Raw genomic sequence first — 24,401 nt, 5'->3', positions numbered from 1 at the left:
GAAGATGATTTTTGGGTAAGTACCGCTCCTGCTCCAGAGGAGGAGGCGTCAACCTCCAGGAAGAACTGCTTGTTGCCATCTGGGCGATGCAGCACCGGGGCGGAAGAGAAGGCCTGTTTTAAGGAAAGAAAGGCCTCCTCTGCTTCGGGCGGCCACTCTCTGGGATTAGTGCCCTTACGGGTGAGTTCGGAAATTGGGGCAGTCCGGGAAGAGAAGTGCGGTATGAAGAGGCGGTAGTAGTTGGCGAAGCCCAGGAACCGCTGAATGGCCTTCAACCCCTCCGGTCGGGGCCATTTCTCGATGGCAGACAGTTTCTCTGGATCCATTCGTAGGCCGGTCTGAGAAATAATGTAGCCCAAAAACGGAAGCGAGGTCTGCTCAAAGAGGCACTTCTCATATTTAGCGAAGAGGTGATTCTGCCTGAGCCTGAGCAGGACCTGACGAACGTCTCTCCGGTGAGTCTGGAGATCCGAAGAGAAGACCAAGATGTCGTCCAGGTACACCACTACGCAGGAGTAGAGAAGGTCCCGGAAGATGTCATTGACCAACTCTTGAAAGACGGCAGGAGCGTTACAGAGACCAAAGGGCATTACCAGATATTCATAGTGGCCGTCCCGGGTGTTGAATGCAGTCTTCCATTCATCCCCTTGACGGATACGGACCAGGTTGTACGCCCCACGGAGGTCCAGTTTGGTGAAGATTCTAGCCCCTCTCAGACGATCAAATAATTCTGGAATGAGCGGAAGGGGGTACTTATTCTTCACCGTGATCTGGTTAAGGCCTCTATAGTCTATACAGGGACGGAGAGAGCCGTCCTTCTTTTTTACGAAAAAGAAGCCCGCTCCCGCCGGGGAGGTAGATTTCCGGATGAATCCCCTGGCCAAATTCTCCTCAATATATTCGGACATCGACCGGGTCTCAGCAGCGGACAATGGGTAAATACGCCCACGGGGAGGCGTAGTACCGGGTAACAGGTCGATAGGACAGTCGTATGGTCTATGAGGGGGTAATGTCTCTGCCTCCTTTTTATTAAAGACATCAGCAAATGACCAATAGGGAATCGGAAGTCCAGGTAGATTAGTTGGGGTAGGAGAAGGACGGGCGGGATGAACAGGAACCAAACAAGTCTTATGACAGTCCTGTCCCCAGCGAAGGACTTCTCCGGTCTGCCAGTCAAGCACGGGTGCATGACTCTGGAGCCAAGGTAGGCCTAGCAAGAGGGCGTGAGAGAGTCCAGGCAGAACGTGAAAAGAGATGCTCTCAGAATGCAGCATTCCCACCTGCAGAGTTATGGATTCGGTGATGAGTTGGATGGGACGTGGTAAGAGGCCCCCATCCACAGCAGCGACAGATAATGGTATAGCCAGAGGTTTGGTGGGAATGCGGTATTTTTCTACCAGGGCCTGTGAAATAAGATTCCCGGCCGCTCCAGAGTCAAGTTGGGCTAGTTCGAAATAACGATTCTCCCCGCAGATAATTGAGACTGACAGCAGCAGAGATGGAGAGGATGTAACGGGTCCGGGAGGCGGAACCTCTGAGCTACTATACAAGGGGGCGGCCCTTGTAAGGGAGCGGGTGGCAGTCTCTGGGTGAACGGACAGGGAGTTACGGCAAGTGATCAGGGCAGTCTCTGGGTAAGGGGTAGGTACGACCTGTGATGGCGGAGCCTCCGGGTAGGCTAGCAGGCAGATGGTAGATGTGTGCTCCCAGGTGAGCAAGCGAGAGTCTCTGGAATAGCAGGTGGTCACGGCACGTGACGGCGGAACCTCCGGGCTGGCAGGCAGGTAGGTAACGGAGAAGCGCTCCCAGGTGAGCGGGCAAGAGTCTCTGGAATAGCTGGTGGTCACCGCACGTGACAACGGGACCTCCGGGCTGGCAAGCAGGCAGGTAACGGAGATGCGCTCCCAGGTGAGCGGGCAAGAGTCTCTGAGATAGCTGGTGGTCACAGCACGTGACAACGGAGCCTCCGGGCTGGCAAGCAGGCAGGTAGCGGAGAAGCGCTCCCAGGTGAGCGGGCAAGCTGGTCCATAGACAGACTGACCGGAGTTGTAAGGCAGACCGTCGGACCTCAGGCAAGCAGGCAGGTAGCTGATGTGCGCTCCCAGGTGAGCGGACAAGTTGGTCCTTAGACAGACTGACCGGAGTTGTAAGGCAGACCGTCGGACCTCAGGCAGGCAGGCAGGTAACAAGTATTCAGGCAGGAATCAGGCAGGTAACTAGCAGGAAACTGGCAGGAAACTGGCAGGTAACTGGCAACGGGACCTGAGGGCTGAAGCACAGGTGAGACACAGGTGCAAACAACATTGCTCGGGCACCTCCATTTTGGAGGAGGTGCCTTATATATGATGAAGTCCTCCGGCCATTGGCCGGGGACTCCTTAGGACGGCGCGCGCGGCCCCTTTAAGAGGAGGGGAGCGCGCGCGCGCGCCCTAAGCACGGGGGCCGGGAAGGAGCGCGCGCTGAGAGCAGAGCGGGAGGAGGACGCCGGGAAGGAGCGCGCGCTGACAGCAGAGCGGAGAGAGGACGCCGGGCACGGAGCAGAGCGGTGAGGGGAGCAGCGTCCCTGCCTAGCAGAGGGCAGGGACGCCAGCGCTACAGTACCCCCCCCTTTAGGCCCCCCCTTTTTTAGGCCAGACAGAAATTTAGCTAGGATGAGAGGGGCATGGATGTTCTCCCGGGGCTCCCACGTTCTCTCCTCAGGACCAAACCCCTTCCAATCTACCAGAAAAAAGGTCTTTCCTCTTACCCTTTTGGTGGCAAGAATGTTCTCTACCTCAAACTCGTCCTCAGCAGAAACCGGAGCAGGAGGCGTACCTGTAGACTTGGAAAAAGAGTTAAGCACCACAGGTTTGAGGAGAGACACATGGAAGGAGTTAGGGATCCGTAAGTTGGCCGGGAGTTTCAATTTATAGGCCACCGGGTTGATCTGACTGATGACCTCCAGTGGGCCGATGAACCGAGGCCCTAACTTATAGGAAGGGATCTTGAGCCGGACATATTTGGACGAGAGCCAGACTTTATCCCCAGGGCGGAATTGAGGAGGGTCCAGACGTTTTTTGTCAGCGTGTCTTTTCATACGCTCGGATGACAGAAGGAGTGCGGACCGGGTACTCTCCCATATGGAGGAAAATTTGTTAACAAGAGATTCCGCAGCCGGATTGTCCGCCGAGGTGGAGACGGGAAACGGGATCCGAGGATGCTGACCGTAGACTACAAAAAACGGGGATTTGGAGGAAGACTCGCTCTCGTGATTGTTGTACGAGAATTCGGCCCATGGCAGGAGATCCACCCAGTCAGAATGGTGGGCATTAACGAAGTGCCGAAGGTAACTGGTCAGGTTCTGATTGATCCGCTCCACTTGACCATTAGACTGTGGGTGGTAAGCGGAGGAGAAGTCCAGGGTGACGTCCAGCAATTTACAAGTGGCTCTCCAGAAACGGGAAGTGAACTGTACCCCACGATCCGACACGATGTGACGGGGCAGGCCATGAAGACGGAAGATGTGGCGGATAAAGTCTTTAGCCAGCTCGGGTGCAGACGGAAGACCTGGCAGTGGAATGAAGTGAGCCATCTTGGAGAAGCGGTCAGCGACCACCCAAATGACCGTACAACCGGCAGAGACGGGTAGATCAGTAATGAAGTCCATCGCTATATGCTGCCAGGGGGCAGCAGGTACTGGCAGAGGTAGGAGGCGGCCGGCCGGCAGGTGTCTCGGAACTTTGTTGCGGGCGCAGGACACACAGGCAGAAACAAAGTCTATTACATCCTTGTGCAGGTTAGGCCACCAGTAGTGCCGGGTAATAAGCTGGAGGGTCTTTTTCTGACCGGCGTGGCCAGCTAGTTTAGACGAATGACCCCAGTGTAGGATCTTCTCCCGATCAGGTACTGGTACGAACGTCTTACCAGGAGGAAGACGATTTAGACTCACGGGAGCCACCTGCATTACTCTGGCGGGATCGATGATATGTTTCGGATCCTCCTCGAGATCAGACACCAGAAAGGACCGAGACAAGGCGTCCGCCTTGACGTTTTTGTCAGCCGGGCGAAAATGAAGGACAAAATCAAAACGAGCAAAAAACAAGGACCACCGGGCTTGGCGCGGGTTAAGTCTCTGGGCATGCTGGAGGTAAGCCAAGTTCTTGTGGTCAGTGTAAATTATTACTGGGTGAAGAGCCCCCTCGAGCAGGTAACGCCACTCCTCCAATGCCAGTTTGATGGCCAATAACTCTCGGTCTCCTATGGAATAGTTGCGCTCAGAGGAGGAGAAGAGTTTAGAGAAGAAGCCACAAGTTACCATCCTCCCGGAAGATGATTTTTGAGTAAGTACCGCTCCGGCTCCAGAGGAGGAGGCGTCAACTTCCAGGAAGAACTGTTTGTTGCCATCTGGGCGATGCAGCACCGGGGCGGAAGAGAAGGCCTGTTTAAGGGAAAGAAAGGCCTCCTCTGCTTCGGGTGGCCACTCTTTGGGATTAGTACCTTTACGGGTGAGCGCAGAAATTGGGGCCGTCCGGGAAGAGAAGTGTGGTATGAAGAGGCGGTAGTAGTTGGCGAAGCCCAGGAATCGCTGAATGGCCTTCAACCCCTCCGGTCGGGGCCATTTCTCGATGGCAGACAGTTTCTCAGGATCCATTTGTAGGCCGGTCTGAGAGATAATGTAGCCCAGAAACGGAAGCGAGGTCTGCTCAAAGAGGCACTTCTCAAATTTAGCGTAGAGATGGTTCTGCCTTAGCCTGAGCAGGACCTGACGAACGTCCCTCCGGTGAGTCTGGAGATCCGGAGAGAAGACCAAGATGTCGTCCAGGTACACCACTACGCAGGAGTAGAGAAGGTCCCGGAAGATGTCATTGACCAACTCTTGAAAGACGGCAGGAGCGTTACAGAGACCAAAGGGCATTACCAGGTATTCATAGTGGCCGTCCCGGGTGTTGAATGCCGTCTTCCATTCATCCCCCTGACGAATACGAACCAGGTTGTACGCCCCACGAAGGTCCAGTTTGGTGAAGATCCTAGCCCCCCTCAGGCGATCAAATAATTCTGGAATGAGCGGAAGGGGGTACTTATTCTTCACCGTGATCAGGTTTAGGCCTCTATAGTCTATACAGGGACGGAGAGAGCCGTCCTTCTTTTTGACGAAAAAGAAGCCTGCTCCCGCCGGGGAGGTAGATTTCCGGATGAATCCCCTGGCCAGATTCTCCTCAATATATTCGGACATTGACCGGGTCTCAGCAGCGGATAAAGGATAGATACGCCCACGGGGAGGAGTAGTACCGGGTAGCAGATCGATGGGACAGTCGTATGGTCTATGTGGTGGTAATGTCTCTGCCTCCTTTTTATTAAAGACATCTGCATAAGACCAATAAGGAATCGGAAGTCCAGGTAGATTAGCTGGAGTAGGAGAGGGACGGACGGGATGGACGGGCACCAGGCAGGTTTTATGACAGTCTTGTCCCCAGCGAAGGACCTCTCCGGTTTGCCAGTCTAGCACGGGTGCATGTCTCTGGAGCCAGGGCAGACCTAGCAAGAGGGCGTGAGAGAGTCCAGGCAGAACATGAAAGGAGATACTTTCAGAATGCAGCATTCCCACCTGCAGGGTAATGGATTCGGTGATGAGTTGAATGGGGCGAGGTAAGAGGCCCCCATCCACGGCAGCGACAGACAAGGGTACAGCCAGAGGTTTGGTGGGGATGCGGTATTTCTCAACCAGGGACTGTGAAATAAGGTTCCCGGCTGCTCCAGAGTCAAGTTGGGCTAGTTCGAAATAACGGTTCTCCCCGTAGATGATCGAAACTGACAACAGCAGGGATGGAGAGGATTTATTCTTGTCTAGGTGGACCTCTCTGAGCGAACCTAGACACAGGCGTTTCCCGACCTCTCCGGGCAGGCACGGATCCGGTGCTCCTTACTGCCACAGTAGAAGCAGCTCCCCTCGGCACGGCGTGAGTCCTGACGGGTTTTGACCATCTTGGTCTGGTCGACCTGCATAGGCTCAGGAGAGTGTACCTGGGGAGAGATGGAGGGAATGACGGGTTTCTGGAAAGTAGGAGCTAAACGTGGAATCCTTCTCTCACGGGTGACCTCTTTGGCACGCTCCTGGAACCGTAGGTCAATCCGGGTGGCAAGGGTTATTAGATCATCGAGAGAGGTAGGAATGTCCCGACCAGCAAGTTCATCTTTAATACGACCGGACAGACCCTCCCAGAAGACGGATACCAGAGCGTCGTTATCCCAGGCCAGCTCCGAGGCAAGGGTGCGGAACCGTATGGCATATTGGCCCACGGTGAGACCCTCCTGACGGAGGCGTAGCAGAGAGGATGCGGATGAGGTCTTCCGTCCGGGTTCGTCGAAGACTTTCCGGAAAGCCGAGAGAAAAGCAGGCAAGTTGGACACCAGGGGGTCTCCTCTCTCCCATAGAGGATTTAGCCAGGCCAGGGCCTCCCCGGTGAGATGGGACATGATAAAGGCAATTTTGGCCCGGTCGGAATTAAACTGATGGGACAAAAGTTCAAAGTGCAGGGTGCACTGATTTATGAAGCCCCGAGCCTGGACGGGGTCGCCTCCGAAGCGAGGAGGTGCAGAGAGCCGGGGTAGGATACCATAGTATTAGTGGGCAGCGGAGCTGCCGGATTGCAAGATATGGCACTGGCGGAGGTTGTTGGTGGATCAGACAGAGTGTTCAGGCGAGTATTAACATTCCGCAGGTGACCCAGGATGGCCTCCTGTTGGGACCTCTGACGGGACAGTTCAAGACAGAGGTCCGAGAGCGAGGGAGCTTGGGTGCCACCGGGTTCCATGGCCCGAGCAAACTGTAACGGGTCCGGGAGGCGGAACCTCTGAGCTACTATACAAGGGGGCGGCCCTTGTAAGGGAGCGGGTGGCAGTCTCTGGGTGAACGGACAGGGAGTTACGGCAAGTGATCAGGGCAGTCTCTGGGTAAGGGGTAGGTACGACCTGTGATGGCGGAGCCTCCGGGTAGGCTAGCAGGCAGATGGTAGATGTGTGCTCCCAGGTGAGCAAGCGAGAGTCTCTGGAATAGCAGGTGGTCACGGCACGTGACGGCAGAACCTCCGGGCTGGCAGGCAGGTAGGTAACGGAGAAGCGCTCCCAGGTGAGCGGGCAAGAGTCTCTGGAATAGCTGGTGGTCACCGCACGTGACAACGGGACCTCCGGGCTGGCAAGCAGGCAGGTAACGGAGATGCGCTCCCAGGTGAGCGGGCAAGAGTCTCTGAGATAGCTGGTGGTCACAGCACGTGACAACGGAGCCTCCGGGCTGGCAAGCAGGCAGGTAGCGGAGAAGCGCTCCCAGGTGAGCGGGCAAGCTGGTCCATAGACAGACTGACCGGAGTTGTAAGGCAGACCGTCGGACCTCAGGCAAGCAGGCAGGTAGCTGATGTGCGCTCCCAGGTGAGCGGACAAGTTGGTCCTTAGACAGACTGACCGGAGTTGTAAGGCAGACCGTCGGACCTCAGGCAGGCAGGCAGGTAACAAGTATTCAGGCAGGAATCAGGCAGGTAACTAGCAGGAAACTGGCAGGAAACTGGCAGGTAACTGGCAGGTAACTGGCAGGTAACTGGCAACGGGACCTGAGGGCTGAAGCACAGGTGAGACACAGGTGCAAACAACATTGCTCGGGCACCTCCATTTTGGAGGAGGTGCCTTATATATGATGAAGTCCTCCGGCCATTGGCCGGGGACTCCTTAGGACGGCGCGCGCGGCCCCTTTAAGAGGAGGGGAGCGCGCGCGCGCGCGCCCTAAGCACAGGGGCCGGGAAGGAGCGCGCGCTGAGAGCAGAGCGGGAGGAGGACGCCGGGAAGGAGCGCGCGCTGACAGCAGAGCGGAGAGAGGACGCCGGGCACGGAGCAGAGCGGTGAGGGGAGCAGCGTCCCTGCCTAGCAGAGGGCAGGGACGCCAGCGCTACAGAGGATTTATTCTTGTCTAGGTCGACCTCTCTGAGCGAACCTAGACACAGGCGTTTCCCGACCTCTCCGGGCAGGTACGGATCCGGTGCTCCTTACTGCCACAGTAGAAGCAGCTCCCCTCGGCACGGCGTAAGTCCAGACGGGTTTTGACCATCTTGGTCTGGTCGACCATAGGCTCAGGAGAGTGTACCTGGGGAGAAACGGAGGGAGTGACGGGTTTCTGAAAAGTAGGAGCTAGACGTGGAAACCTCCTCTCACGGGTGACTTCTTTGGCACGCTCCTGGAACCGTAGGTCAATCCGGGTGGCAAGAGTTATTAGGTCATCGAGAGTGGTAGGAATGTCTCGACCGGCGAGTTCATCTTTAATACGGCCGGACAGACCCTCCCAGAAGACAGATACCAGAGCGTCGTTATCCCAGGCCAGCTCCGAGGCAAGGGTACAGAACCGTATGGCATATTGGCCCACGGTGAGACTTCCCTGACGGAGGCGTAGCAGAGATGATGCAGATGAGGTCTTCCGTCCGGGTTCGTCGAAGACTTTCCGGAAAGCCGTGAGAAAGGCAGGCAAGTCGGACACCAGGGGGTCTCCTCTCTCCCATAGAGGATTTAGCCAGGCCAGGGCCTCCCCGGTGAGATGGGACATGATGAAGGCAATTTTGGCCCGGTCGGAGTTAAACTGGTGGGACAGGAGTTCAAAGTGCAGGGTGCACTGATTTATAAAGCCCCGAGCCTGAGCGGAGTCGCCTCCGAAGCGAGGAGGTGCAGAAAGCCGGGGTCCGGGGTAGGATACCATAGTATTGGTGGGCAGCGGAGCTGCCGGATTGCGAGTCATGGCACTGGCGGTGGTTGCTGGTGGAGCAGTCAGAGTGTCCAGGCGAGAATTGACATTCCGCAGGTGACCCAGGATGGACTCCTGTTGGGACCTCTGACGGGACAGTTCATGACACAGGTCCGAGAGTGAGGGAGCTTGGGTGCCACCGGGTTCCCTGGCCCGAGCAAACTGTAACGGGTCTGGGAGGCGGAACCTCTGAGCTACTATACAAGGGGGCGGTCCTTGTAAGGGAGCGGGTGGCGACCAGGGAAGACGGGCAGGCAGTCACAGCAGGTGACCGGGACAGTCTCTGGGTGAACGGGCTGGAGGTCACGGCAAGTGACCGGGGTAGTCTCTGGATGAACGGGCAGGAGGTCACGGCAAGTGACCGGGGCAGTCTCTGGATGAACGGGCAGGAGGTCACGGCAAGTGACCGGGGCAGTCTCTCTGGGTAAAGGGTAGGTACGACCTGTGATGGCTGAGCCTCCAGGTAGGCTAGCAGGCAGATGGTAGATGTGTGCTCCCAGGTGAGCAAGCGAGAGTCTCTGGATAAACGGGTGGTCACAGCATGTGACGGCGGAGCCTCCAGGTAGGCCAACAGACAGGCAGCAGATGAGCGCTCCCAGGTGAGCGGGCAGGAGTCTCTGGAATGGCAGGTGGTCACAGCACGTGACGGCGGAGCCTCCAGGTAGGCCAACAGACAGGCAGCAGATGAGCGCTCCCAGGTGAGCGGGCAGGAGTCTCTGGAATGGCAGGTGGTCACAGCACGTAACGGCGGAGCCTCCAGGTAGGCTAGCAGGCAGGTAGCAGATGTGCGCTCCCAGGTGAGCGGGCAGGAGTCTCTGGAATGGCAGGTGGTCACAGCACGTGACGGCAGAGCCTCCAGGTAGGCTAGCAGGCAGGCAGCAGATGTGCGCTCCCAGGTGAGCGGGCAAGCTGGTCCATAGACAGACTGACAGGAGTAGGAAGGCAGACCGTCGGACCTCAGGCTAGCAAGTAGGTAGGAGGAATGTCAGGCAGGAAACAGACAGCAAACTGGCAGGTAACTGGCAGGTAACTGGCAACGGGACCTGAGGGCTGAAGCAGAGTAGTGAGCAGTGCAACAACATTGCTCGGGCACCTCCATTTTGGAGGAGGTGCCTTATATATGGTGAAGTCCTCCGGCCATTGGCCGGGGACTCCTTAGGACGGCGCGCGCGGCCCCTTTAAGAGGGAGGGAGCGCGCGTGCGCCCTAAGCACAGTGGCCAGGAAGGAGCGCGCGCTGCCAGCAGAGCGGGAGGAGAGGACGCCGGGCTCGGAGCAGAGGGGTGAGGGGAACAGCGTCCCTGCCTAGCAGAGGGCAGGGACGCCGGCGCTACAGAACCCCTTCCTATGCTGGTGCTGAAACCTTTTCTCTTCCAGTCTTAGTGAATGCCCTCTTGTTACCGTAATATCCCTCCTTTTGAACAAATCCTGGGCAAGATCTCTATACTGTCCCCTAACATATTTGTACACATTTATTATGTCCCCCCTCAACCTTCTCTTTTCCAGGCTGAATAGTCCTAGTTTTGCCAACCTCTCTGGGTATTGCAGTCCCTCCATTCCCTTTATTAATTTTGTTGCCCTCCTTTGTACCTTTTCAAGCTCATTTATATCCTTTCTATATATTGGGGCCCATAACTGAGCACAGTATTCCAAGTGGGGTCTGACCAGTGCTTTGTACAGTGGAAGAACAATGTTCTCATCCTTTGCAGCTATACCTCTTCTGATACATCCCATTACCCTGTTTGCCCTTACAGCAGCGGCCTGACTTTGGGCACTCCAATTTAGTTTGCTATCAATCAAGATGCCCAAGTCCTTCTCCATCTCTGAATTCCCCAATGATTTCCCATTCAGTGAGTACTGGTGACTTCCATTTTTCCTTCCCATATGTATGACCTTACATTTCTCCTCGTTAAACCTCATTTGCCATTTAATGCTCCACCTACCCAGCTTATCCAAATCCCTCTGTAGGTCTGCACTGTCCTCTTTTGTATTAATTGTTTTACATAACTTTGTGTCATCTGCAAATATTGATATTTTACTATTTATCCCGTTGACTATGTCGTTAATAAAGATATTAAATAACATTGGGCCTAGTACAGACCCCTGTGGTACCCCACTAGTGACGCTTACCCAATCTGAGTTTATTCCATTTATAACCACCCTCTGCCTTCTATCCTTTAGCCAGTTAGCTACCCACTTGCAGACATTTTCCCCCAGCCCCATCATTCTCATTTTGTATACCAACCTATTATGTGGCACGCTATCGAACGCTTTTGAGAAGTCGAGATACACGACATCCACTGGTTCCCCCTGATCTAATCGAGAGCTAACCTCCTCGTAGAAGTCAATCAGGTTTGTTTGGCAGGAGCGATTCCTCATGAATCCATGTTGGTTCGGGATTAAAAGATTATTAGCATCAAGATGCTCCATAATTGCCTCTTTAATGAAGCTTTCAAAAATTTTGCCCACAACGGACGTCAGACTCACCGGGCGATAGTTTCCGGCGTCACTTTTCGCTCCCTTTTTGAATATTGGCACTACATTCGCCTGTCGCCAATCAAGTGGTACAGACCCAGTCTCAACAGAGTCCTTAAATATAAGATATAACGGTCTGTCTATCACATTACTTAGTTCCCTTAGTACCCGTGGGTGTATGCCATCAGGTCCTGGTGATTTGTTTATTTTAATGTTACTGAGGAGTTTCTGTACCTCAACTTGGGTTAGATTAGTCATACTTAGTGGAGGATTAAGCTTGTCACTTCTCATTTCTCCTGTTAGTTCTATTTCCTTTGTGAAAGTTGTCGAAAAAAAATTATTTAATAGATTAGCTTTATCCTCATCTTTCTCTATGATTTTGCCTTCTTCACTTTTTATTGGTCCAATATTATCCGATTTAATCCTTTTACTATTTATATACGTAAAGAACAGTTTGGGATTTGATCTACTTTCCCTAGCAATACGTTTCTCTGTTTCCTCCTTCGCTATTTTTATTTGTTTTTTACAGGTTCTCGTTTTTTCCTTGTAACACATTAGTGCCTCCTTACTGTTTTCCTGTTTTAATCTCTTGAATGCCTCTTTTTTGCTATTTAACGCCCCTTTTGCGTTCTTGTTCAACCATATTGGTTTCCTCTTATTTCTGGCCCTTTTATTCCCATACGGTATATACCTCTCGCACTGAGTATTCAGAATTCTTTTGAAGGTTTCCCATTTACTATTCGTATTCCTTTGATTAAGTACTTTGTCCCAGTCAATAAGTTGAATGTTTTCTATCAGCTGATCAAACTTCGCCCTCCTAAAGTTTAATGTTTTTGTTGTTCCCTTATTGATAACCCTACTGAAGGGCATTTTGAAGTCGATAATATTATGATCGCTATTACCTAGGTGCCCCCCTATCTGTACCTCAGTTATTCTATCAGGCCTATTAGTCAATATTAAGTCCAACACGGCCTTCTCTCTCGTTGGTTCCTGCACTAGTTGGGAGAGATAATTATCCTTAATATTTGTCAAGAACCTTTTTCCTTTCTGAGATCTACAGGTTTCTGTTTCCCAGTCAATATCCGGGTAGTTGAAATCCCCCATTACAATCACTTCATTATGATTTGCTACTTTGTCTATTTGTCCTAATAGCAGATTCTCATTCTCCTCTGTTATATTTGGTGGCTTATAGCAAACCCCCAGTAATATTTTATTATTATTTTTTGCCCCCTCTATCTCTACCCACATGGACTCGACCCCCTCTTCTCCCTCTCCTATATCTTCCCTTAGTCTGGGTTTTAGACATGACTTTACATATAAGCAGACTCCTCCGCCTTTCCCCTGTTTCCGGTCCCTTCTAAATAAACTATAATCTAATAAATTTACCGCCCAGTTGTAGCTATCGTCTAGCCAAGTCTCTGTTATGCCTACGATGTCATACCTCTCCTCCGATATAAGCGCCCGCAGCTCATCCGCCTTATTGGTCAGGCTTCTTGCGTTGGTCAGCATGCAAGATAAAACTTTGGGGTTATTTAGCATCCTATTCTTCTCTAACGATCTAACTGTACTATCCCCACCCCCCTCTCCACCCTCATTATATTCACTTCTCCCCTTCCCCCTTGCTTGCCTCACATCCCACCTATTTCCTTGTTTCCCCCCCTCCCCCGTCTCTAGTTTAAAAACTCTTCCAACCTATTAGCCATCTTCTTCCCCAGCACTGCTGCACCCTCCCCATTGAGGTGCAGCCCGTCCCTACGGTAGAGCCTGTAGCCGACCGCGAAGTCAACCCAGTTCTCCATGAACCCAAACCCTTCTGCCTTACACCAACTCTTTAGCCACTTATTCACCTCCCTAACTTCCCGTTGGCGCTCCTGTGTGGCTCGCGGGATTGGTAGTATTTCTGAGAAAACTACCTTGGAGGTCCTTGCCCTAAGCTTCCTACCTAGGTCCCTGAAATCATTTTTAAGGACCCTCCATCTACCACTCACTTCTTCGCCAGCCCCACCCAGTAACCTGTCAACCCGATCCGCGATGTGCCGGACTCGAGCGCCAGGGAGGCAGCACACCGTTCGGCGATTCCGGTCTTTGTGACAGATTGCCCTATCTGTCCCCCTAATAATAGAGTCACCCACTACCAGAACCTGTCTTGCCTGCCCTACACTTCCCCCCTCCCCCTCATTACTGGAGCATACACTCCCCCGGCGGTCAGAGGATCTGTCGTGCTCCAATAATGCCGGTTCTGAACCAGCCTTCCTATACTTCTTCCCTCTATCCCTCCTAACTGTTATCCAGCTCCCTGCCTGTTCAGCCTGCACTTCCCCTCTATGCTCCACCCCCAGTATTGACCCATTGAGTGTCTGCTCGGTGAGCAGCAAACTCCGTTCCATGTTGTCGATGCTCCTCAGTATCGCTATCTGAGCACTTAGATCCAGAATTTGGGCTTCCAAGTGCACGATATGCTCACATCTCTCGCAGCAGTATGGATCCTCGAGCGGTTGCTCACGGAATGCATACATTGCGCAAGATGTACACTGCACGGCTCCGGCCAACATGGACGTCATTCTAAATATGGGGATACAGTCAGTATATATATACAAGTACAAAACACAATTATTTATATATAGGTGTATGGACGGGGATCAATTAGGGATGTGCAAGTGTATCAATTAGATATCGGCGGGGGATCAGTTAAGTATGGACGGGGGATCAATTAAGTATCAAGTATGAACGGGGGAATCAGCTAAGTAGGTCAGGTGGATTAATTAAGTAAAAAGTAAAGTAAAGAAAAATGAAATACAGTCAGCAATTCAGTCCTAAGTCCTCCCTTCCAAACTCCCTGAATACAAAGTCACTGAAAAACAAGTCACACACTTACTTTCGTTCGCACTTACGCTCCGGACACACGCAGCTCGTTCACACTCGCAAACTAAGAGATTTAGAGAGTTTTTTTTTTTTTTTTTTTTCCTTTTCCAGCAATGCACCCTTCACCTCAATGCACTTCCAAAAAAAAAAAAAAAATTGATTATTGATACTAATAAAGATTATTGTAGTTTTACAATACGGCCTCTAGATCATCTTTCTTCGGTTTTTTGTTTGCCCTTATGCAGTATATATGATGCCCCCACACAGTGTAATGTTCCCACAGTACCGCCATCCCCCCCACACACAGTATAATATATTCCAGTGTCAGTAAATGAGACGAGAATTAGCTTTATGGAAAATGAGTCTATGAGAAACGTATTCAGCTGCAGACTCCGAGGAAGAAACTGCTTGTTGTCTGTGGCCTAAAATATATAGGTTTTATTAGTAGAAGTCAATGAAAATAACTGAATGTTGTAAAATAATAAAAATACCATTGCTGTTAGGGTCCCCGCCAATCTCTGTATTTCCTGGTCAGCCCCAACGAACTTGTGATTATTACAGCCAATCAGCTGCTGACGCAGTGAGTAACACAGCCAGTGATTGGGAGCATGGAGGAGATGTCTGAGTCAGCAATTCAACTTATGTTCCAGTCCATACAAGACTAGAGAATACAACACCTACACCTTCTATCTCCTGATATATTTCCCCTTATTGTCTCCAGTAATTGTATTATTACACAGGATTTTTATGATGTTACATCGGCTCATCTTCTTCTCATTCGGGTCTCTACAATATCAGATGCTGTCGGTGAAGATCTTCTATATAAGAGAATTTTTCAGAATTACCCATCAAAGATGGATATGGACAGAGACAAGATGGCTGAGAGGTTATTACACCTCACCCTAGAGATCCTCTTCCGGCTTACTGGAGAGGTGAGAGATTCTGATGACGTCACATTACATCATTCTTATCTATGGGAATAACAGATGGACAGGACTGGAGAGGTGAGGACTCTGGAAATGTCTGGAGGGAGATTTATTAATGTGTCTCTCCATAACCAGGATTACACAGTAGTGAAGAAGACCTCTAGTGAGTGCCGTCAGGACCCTGTGTCTGAGGGATGGGGAAGACCTCTGTGCCCAATCACGAGGCCTCCACCTCACCCCCTGATACATGAGGACATCGATGACCAGAAGATCCTAGAACTCATCTACAAGATGATTGAGCTGCTGACTGGAGAGGTGACACTGCTGGGAATGCTGGGACATTATACAGTAACGCTATGAAGGGATTGGGGGGGATGACGATATCATTGTATGTGTCAGGTTCCTATAAGGTGTCAGGATGTCGCTGTCTATTTCTCCATGGAGGAGTGGGAGTATTTAGAAGGACACAAAGATCTGTACAAGGACGTCATGATGGAGGTTCCCCAGCCCCTCACATCACCAGGTAATAGACAGGACTAAATACACACGGCCTATAATTATCTGTATGTAAAGAATGAATTCAGTCCCTGTATGTGTTTCCTCCAGATCTATCCAGTAAGAGGACAACACCAGAGAGATGTCCCCGTCCTCTTCTTCCACAAGACTGTAAACAAGAAGACCCCAATGTTCCTCAGGATCATCAGGTAGATGGAGTGAAGGTGTCATGAGATCTCCCCTGTGATTTGTAGATGGATGTGAAGGTCTTGTGCTCAGTCTTGTTTTATCCACCAGTATTATATGTTTTATACTTGTGTAATGAGAACGGTGGAGATGGCAGGATTAGAGCTGATCATAGATGTGACCTCTCCATCTGTCTGTGACTTTTACAATATTTGTTTCAGGGTGAATATCTGACCCATATTGATACTACAGAGACATATGTGAAGGGTGATGAGCGGTGTAAAGAGGAGATTCCTACATATGACTATCCAGGTGAGTAGTAACCACTAAATGCTGATAAGTCACAGATTCTTCTCAGTCACCGGCTGTGGCTGCTTTATGGGTGATGTAGACCGGCTGTATCACAATCGTGTGATCACCATTTCCCTCTAGACCACAACATATTTTAACACCCAAAACTGTCCAAATGACTTTGGGCATTAAAAGCCCTTTTCTATAGAACTTACAACCTGGAGGATCCACGTACCCACTGTGATTAGGAGACGTTGACCCTTGCCTGCCCAGATCTGTAAACTACAAAGCCAAATGTCAGCGTATTGTGATCGACTCACTCAGCTTCTTAAAGAGGCAGACACAGGAACAGTTTCTATTTAAAGTACGGCTGTTATCTCCAGGCCCACCCCACAAATACTCTAAAGGCTGCAAATTTTATCCTATGACCTCCTCCCTCTCTACAGGTGTTCAATCATTCTATCACTAAAGATGGCTGATTTACCCCCTCGTGTGCTGGAACCTTTTTCCTATGTTTAATTACTGGAGCTAACAATCTCAGTGCTACACATCTCTCCTCCAGTACTTTACCAGTGACTTTGTCACATTATGTAGAATGTGCTGAGAAGTTCGAAAATCACTTGAAGAAAAATATTATAATGGACCTCTTAGGGAAAGCGGAGGGTAATGATGCTGTTGGCTTCCTAGAACCCTGATAACTTATTGGATGAATCTACCTTCTCTCCCTTCTGTGCTGCTGAATGTGCTCATATGGTCCCTACATGACCACGTCCCGTCTTTCTGGCCAAACTTCACTTTTATGATCGACAACATTAAATGTGCAGTGAGGCCAAGTGTGAATTTCTGTACAATAACAGCAGAGTTTCCCTTTATCCTGACTTTTCAATTTCTTTTAAAACCAACTAACTTCAAACAGGATTGTGATAAACTATACAGAAAACATTACACCTGTGCCATGATATCTCTCTAAGCTGTGCGTGGCTGATGGCTGTAATATACATTTATTCACGCCTGCAGGAGATGTGTTGGCTCCAGCCCTGGTTTCATGGATTCACTCCACGTCATAAATTCCATTATGTTTTCAATCCTAAGGAATTCAGATTACTGCACAATCTCTCCTGAAATGGGGGCACTAATACTTTCTCTACTCTCCTTGTCAGGACTCAGTAGCTCCAATGGTCCACCATAAATGAGTGCAACTCCAGTTTAGTGTTGGAGCTCCCCCCTCATACATATATTGTTGTTGGGGATGTAACATTTTTTTATTCTATGTCTATTGGTTTACAGATTTTCATTTTGTATGATTTGTGGTGGGATCGGTCGGCCTCACTTATGTTACTCAGTAACTCCTTGGTCTCTTTAAAAAGAGGTCTCCATTGCCTTTTCCAAATGCCAGATATTCAAATTTAAGACACCTCAGCTCTGCACTATTATAAAAAGTTCTCTTTAAATGTCTAATATTTCTTCTTGAAGCTCATCTGACAGAAAATATTGGATTTTACGATAATTTAGAGTTTGTGGCTGCTGGTAATCTATTTACTCCAGGGAGGTTTCTCCACTAGTTACTCTTCTCATTTTTTTTTACTGATTAAGGCTAGGTGCCCACGATGCAGAAATGCTCTGGGTTTTTTCCTGAGCATTTCTGCATCTCCCTGGCAGAAAAAATGCATGCGGATTGTACATGCGTTTTTCCTGCCAGTGACAAGCGGATGTGAAGCGTTCTTCACATGCATTTCCGCATGCGGGTTGACAAGCGTTTTCCAAGCGATTTTAGCATCACTTGGAAAGTGCTTGCCAACTTGGTCACACTATATAAATCCATGCAAACGACCCCAAAGAATGTCAAAAAATAGAAAAATAAATCTATACTTACCATCTGATGGCCCCTGGAGTCTTGCTTCATTCTGTCCTGGCATGCCGGCAGCTTGCGGTACACTACACTGAAGGACCTGCCAGCAAGCGAAGACAAGGAGACCGGGGGCCGTCAGAAGGTAAGTATAATATTTATTTTTTATTTTATTCTTTTTTTCACAGGTTCTATGTTACCCGGGTGTGGAGGAGAGTCTCCTCTCCTCCACACCTGGGTACCATCCGCACATTGAAACGCTTGGATTCCGCATGTACAGATGCAGTGATGCGGATTCCATGTTTTCCAATGCAAGTCAATGGCGGCGAAAACGCAGCGCATCCGCAAAATAATTGGTAGTGCTGCGTTTTTTTCCGTAATGATAACCCGCAGCGGAAATTTCCGCAGCTTGTGCACAGCACATGCGGATTATCATTGGGCAACATGGCAGGTCTTCTACCATGCGTTTTTTAAGCGTTTCTGCAGCGTTTTTGCCACTGCAGAAAAAACGCATCGTGGGCACAGAGCCTAAGACTGTTCAGCCTAATCTTTTCAGTAGAAAATGTGATGTGTTATTGTCTATAGTCACAGTTTTCCCCATCAACCTTTAACTTCTTTAACCCATCTACATGAATCTGGACTTACACAGAGACACCTAGGCTTGGGCCTTGGTGTGACCTGTTGTTCTGTGGAGTGAGATATGAAGAATAGTCAGGTAGCCGGGTCAGAACAAGGAGGGCAGAGAAAATACAAAATCAGAAGACAAAAGAGTAGTCAGAAGTGATGCTCGGTTATTTGTTACTCGAGCAATTTTCCGGCGGTTCCCTCCCCAACCCCCCCCCCCATATCCTCCGTAGGGCTGGAGGGAGTCTAAAAATTGTTCAGATCTATGAAAATAGTGCTGAAATGGCATGGAAACAGCATGGGGAAGACCCCTGGAATCATCTCTGAATCCCAGGTCGCTGCTGTGAACAATGTTACCAGAGTAGTATGCCACTTTTACGGGCTGACAATAAAAAATACAAAAGCGAAGATAAAATGGATTTTCCTGGAAACAACAATTTTTAAGAAACATTCTTTCCAGGATAATGACTTCTATATAATGCAAAATAAATAACAGAAAAAATATTCCTCCACACCTTGGGCTATGTTCACACTTAGTGTTTTTGCACGTTCACATTGCCTTCAACGGTGGAAAATGCATTCACCGGTAAATGTAATTTTAACATTTTACTACCTTATCTGGCCATGTGGTGTGTAAGACATGATCAGATACATCTGTTTCATTTATGAAAGAGAGACTCTGTAAGTCCCATTTTTTTTTCAGGCCTCACTATTTATAAAGCGCCATCAGGCGGCCCTTACTATTGTTTGAGTACCCTGCGGCGGCCACTAAAGCTAGACGGCCAAGCTCTGCAAGTAAGCGCTTCCGGCCGACGGAAGCCACTGGCACCAATAGCAGCTGATTGGCGGGGTTGCCGGGTGCGGGATTATGTGGTCCAGACTCAAGACTACTGAGACTGGACCGTGTGGAAGACAGGGTGGTGCTGGAAACTGACTGGAAGCATTGTCTGCTATCAACCCAACAACCTTTTCACACTGGTCTGGCTTCAAGAGTGTTGTTCTGCAACCCCCTACAAAGTGGGGGTTTGTAGACAGGACGCTAGGTCGACATGATGTGGATGTTTGTTGTGCTACTGCAGCAGGCACAGTTTCACCTTGCCCACAGCCTTAGCCTCTGCGTGCACCATCAGCATCACATCCACTTCCCCGTCCCTTACTACGCGCCTTGCTCATTTTAAATGCAGTATAATATTTGGCAACTTCAACAAAATTTCACGATTATTAACGCAGTAAAAATCTGACCACTTCAGATGAGCAAGTTTTACTGCAATAGCAATATGCTATTGGTTAGCGGCCAAGTCAGGATGTATGTTTTCAACACACAACTGGCACATTTTAAATGGAGTATAATATTTTGCAGATTCCAAAAAATTTCAGGATCATTACGCAGTAAAATCTGACCACCACAGATGGACTTTTTCTATGCTTGCACTACATAGCAATGCTAGTCAAATCAACTAAGTGTGGCTGTATACTGTTAACAAACAAATGGAGCAGTAAAAATAGTGTAGTATATTGCTTTTCACAAAAATTAGCAGGATTAAGAGCAAAAAGGAATATTATTATCCCTGAGAACTAGGGCTATTGATATGAGTTACAGCACCAGAAAGAACATGCAATGAAGCCTAACCTGTAGTGCACTATCTCTCCACAAACTCTGCCTAACCTGCTAACAGCAGTATTAATATACATCAGAATGAGCCATTACAAGGGCTGTTGGTTCAGATGAAATAAATACAACTGGTGTGGAATTCCTGTCTAAAAGCTAGAATTCTCTGCATCGCTCAGCCGCAGCTCTCCCTACTCTGCCTATTTCCGGGGTAGACTGTGATGAGGGCAGGGTCCCTGGTCTTATATAGACCTGATGATGCTATGTGGCCAGCCATTCACTATAATGTCACTACCAACATGGCTACGGCATTACAGTGACTGGCAGGCAATCCCTACATGTTAATTGGCTGCCTAAAAAGTGCCAAACATGTGAGGCCGGGACTCGAGCTCGCTCCCGAAAATTTAAGAAAAAAAAATACTCGCTGAGTACTGAGCATTTCGAGCATTGTGATGCTCAGGTAAGTAACGAGTAGTGACAAGCATGCTCGCTCATCACTAATAGTCAGTAAATGGGCCAAGGCCACATCCGGAAACAAACACACAAGCCAGGCGCTGAGTACAGAGGACTGAACCAGAGGAGAACAAGGCTGTATCAGGCAGCTTCTGGCAATATGCTCCGAGCTTTAGTAGTGTGACTTCAGCTAGATTGCACACACTCATACTGCCAGACTGGATGGTACTACAGGTCCCAAGCACCCTAATCTTAATGGCTGGACAGAGCCTGCACCGCCCAGAGCTTCTGGTTCCGACATCTCCATCACCAGCGCAACCCGCAGAATGAATGAGGCAGTTCCTGGTGACAGAAGCAGACATCGCAGGAGAAGATCCCAGAGGAGACGGGATACACCATTTGCAGAAGCCCTAATATGACAAAATGGCAGAAAACCAGAACATTAGAAATCCCCATAAAGTGACTCCATTTTGGAAATTATAACCCTCAATGAATTAATCTATAGGACTAGTGACTCCACAGACACTTTCCGGAAATTAGCACGCACTGAATTTTGGAGAGTGAAAATTGCACATTGGCCATTTTATTACCCAACACATAGTGCCCATATTGTGCTCCAGGAGGCACACAATAAATTTACTGGGTTCTTCTCACTATAGTAATGCCAAATTCATGGATGCTAAATGTGGTTTCGGCGCACTGCAAGGGTCAGAAGCAAGGGGGGCATTTGTTTTTGGGAGAGCGGATATTGCTGGATTGGTTTATGGAAGCCATGTTTCTTTTTAAGAGCCTTTGAGCCACTAATAATGTGGAAACCTCTGTTTTTCCACTGACAGATAATGGACCTGAGTGGGGACTTGTTTTTTTGCAGGATGAGTAGAAGTTTTTATTGGTATTATTTTCGCCTACATAACATTGTTTGGTGGCTTTTTATTCCATATTTGACAGGCAGAATGAACAAACAGTTGAACACCACGCTCCACTGGTTCATGCTATGAGGTTTTCTATTAGACTGTGAACTGTCATTGTCTTGGTGAATAATAAAATTTTTCTACGTAACTTTCCATTGTTACCGACAGTTTAAGTAGAAATGTTCAAAAATATTACATTCAGGGATATTTTATTCAAACATAATAATTGTTTTTTTCTTGGCAGATGACTGTACCAGGAGATCAGAGGGACAGCTGATATCTTCAATTTTTAAATCCGATGATCTTGAGATCCCACAGGGTACAATTGAAGTGAATGCCATTACTCCAGATATACCATCAACCCTTCACAGCAAAGATCTGTCATCTGATCCTTTGAAACAGATCCTGTCTTCTGATTCATTACCGAATACTAAGGAAAATCAAAGTCACAAAATAAGCATTAAAAATCAAACTGCTCCTAAAGCAAATAATCCATTTTCACGTTCAGATTATGGGAATAGTTTTCCTCTCCAAAAGTTTTTTCTTAAGAATCAAGACATTCACACAGCAGAAAATATATTTTATTGTTCCAAGTGTGGGAAATGTTTTAACCAGAAATCGAAGCTTGTTCGTCACCAGAGAACTCACACAGGGGAGAAGCCATTTTCATGTTCAGAATGTGGGAAATGTTTTATGAAGAAATCATCTCTTCTTAGTCACCAGAGAACACACACAGGGGAGAAGTCTTTTTCCTGTTCAGAATGTGGGAAATATTTTAGACATAAATGTAGTCTTGTTTTGCACCAAGTAACGCACACAGGGAAGAAGTCTTTTTCATGTTTAGAATGTGGGAAATGTTTTAACCTAAAAGCGTATCTTGATAGCCATCAGAGAACCCACACAGGGGAGAAGCCTTTTTCATGTTCAGAATGTGGGAAATGTTTCAGCTGGAAACAGCATCTTGATAACCACCAGAGAACTCACACAGGGGAGAAGCCTTTTTCATGTTCAGAATGTGGGAAATGTTTTAAACGGAAACAGAATCTTGATAACCACCAGAGAACCCACACAGGGGAGAAGCCTTTTTCATGTTCAGAATGTGGGAAATGTTTTAAATGGAAATCAGATGTTGTTATACACCAAAGAACCCACACAGGGGAGAAGCCTTTTTCATGCTCAGAATGTGGGAAATGTTTTAGCTGGAAATCACATCTTCGTAGCCACCAGAAAACCCACACAGGGGAGAAGTCTTTTTCATGTTCAGAATGTGGGAAATGTTTTATCCGGAAACAGAATCTTGATAACCACCAGAGAACCCACACAGGGGAGAAGCCTTTTTCATGTTCAGAATGTGGGAAATGTTTTATCCGGAAACAGAATCTTGATAACCACCAGAGAACCCACACAGGGGAGAAGCCTTTTTCATGTTCAGAATGTGGGAAATGTTTTAACCGGAAACACAATCTTGATTACCACCAGAGAACCCACACAGGGGAGAAGCCTTTTTCATGTTCAGAATGTGGGAAATGTTTTAACCAGAAATCAGCTTTGATTAAGCACCAGAGAACCCACACAGAAGTGAGGCCTTTTTCCTGTTGAGAATGTGGGAAATGTTTTAACCAGAAATCAGATTTGAATAAGCCCCAGAGAATTCATACAGGGGATAAGCGGTTTTCATGTTCAGAATGTTTGAAAAGTTTTAACTGAAAATTGTATCTTCCTAATAAGGCTGTCCAATACTAGGGCAACCACTTGTCATTCCTCATGTTTGGCCTCATTAAAATAAAAACACTCATACTCACCCTCTATGTTGTCGCTGTTCCAGCCGTGTCTGCACTTGTGTACCCGGGGCTATTGTGAGGTTGTTACATCACGCGAGCCCTACGCCCAGTCAGCGCCAGCTTCACTGTCCCCGCCTTCGGACAGATTGAACATCAACAGGAAGCCAGGGCTACAGCTTCTTTCTGAGTTTCTCTTATTGTTCGATGTGTTAAAAGGTGGAGACAGTCATGCCATGGCTGATTGGGCACAGGGCTTACATGACGTAACAACGTCATATAATCCCTGGAAATGCAAGTGCTGACACCGCTAGAACGCCACAGACATGGGAGGTTTGTATAATTGTTTTTATATTAACAGGACCAAACATGAGAAATGAGAAGGGGTTGTCTAAGTAGTGGACAGCCCCATTTAAAGATCAAAAATCCGATACAGAGAGAAGACATTATCATACCTAGAGTGTGAGAAATGAATTTCTGGAAAATCGTATTTTGTTGATCATCAAAAATAACTCAGACGGTTAGAAACTATATATGTTATTAACATATTGTATGTACGTATTGTGTGTATGTAAATGTGAATCAGAGCTCTGTGTATATAAATATGCATATGTAGCAGAGCTGTGTGTATGTAAATGTGCGTATGTAGCTGAGCTGAGTGTGCATGCACTGTCCATGCAGCAGTGTTACAAAGACCACATGGGCCAGAGTTCATCCTATTGATTGCCGTACTCCTTTCCCGTTGGTCTAACACTTCTCAGACCATGCAGGGTAGGGGACCACACTCAGATAAGACTTTATTGGATCAACAACAGTTAACAGCATATACAATCCCATTGGCTCTCTGGGGATTAGAACCTCAGAAACTTTGGGGCATTTAGGGCCAACTACCAGGATGATGAAGATTCCCCAAGGGACCTTCAGAATTTTAAGAGTGTTAGTGTGGAATAATGGGCCAAAATCACACCTGGGCAATGCATGTGACTAGTTTCTCCATACAGGAGGTATCTTGAAGCTGTCATCGCCAACAAAGGCTTTTGTGTGAAGTATTAAATAAACTTAAGTAAGTGAGTTAAATACTTATTCCCTGTGTCATTTCTCATTATTACAAATAGCTTAATTTTTGGCCATCTTTGGTTTGATTTCTTTAAATTGTTGGGTCCAGAAAATATTTGGACAGTGATACAAGTTT

The 24,401-nt window shown here is 48.6% G+C and overlaps 2 protein-coding genes across 3 annotated transcripts in view; both read left to right on the top strand.

Annotated features, from left to right (window-relative positions):
• The window catches only part of LOC141236820 (gastrula zinc finger protein XlCGF66.1-like), a 153,294-nt gene that overhangs the window by 4,711 nt on the left and 124,182 nt on the right, over positions 1-24,401 (top strand). The window lies entirely within an intron of this gene.
• Positions 14,816-23,150, top strand: LOC141236818 (uncharacterized). Its single transcript, XM_073668278.1, has 6 exons — positions 14,816-15,022; positions 15,152-15,331; positions 15,416-15,539; positions 15,623-15,720; positions 15,919-16,009; positions 21,676-23,150. Exons 1-6 carry the CDS (start codon positions 14,945-14,947, stop codon positions 23,028-23,030), a joined length of 1,926 nt encoding a protein of 641 aa, XP_073524379.1. The 5' UTR covers positions 14,816-14,944; the 3' UTR covers positions 23,031-23,150.

The sequence above is a fragment of the Phyllobates terribilis genome, unplaced genomic scaffold (assembly GCF_046119375.1).
Source record: "Phyllobates terribilis strain yellow unplaced genomic scaffold, ASM4611937v1 Scaffold_715__1_contigs__length_759695, whole genome shotgun sequence".
Lineage (NCBI taxonomy): Eukaryota > Metazoa > Chordata > Amphibia > Anura > Dendrobatidae > Phyllobates > Phyllobates terribilis.
The sequence above is the reverse complement of the archived record's forward strand: the minus strand, read 5'-3'. Positions and strand labels throughout refer to the sequence as shown.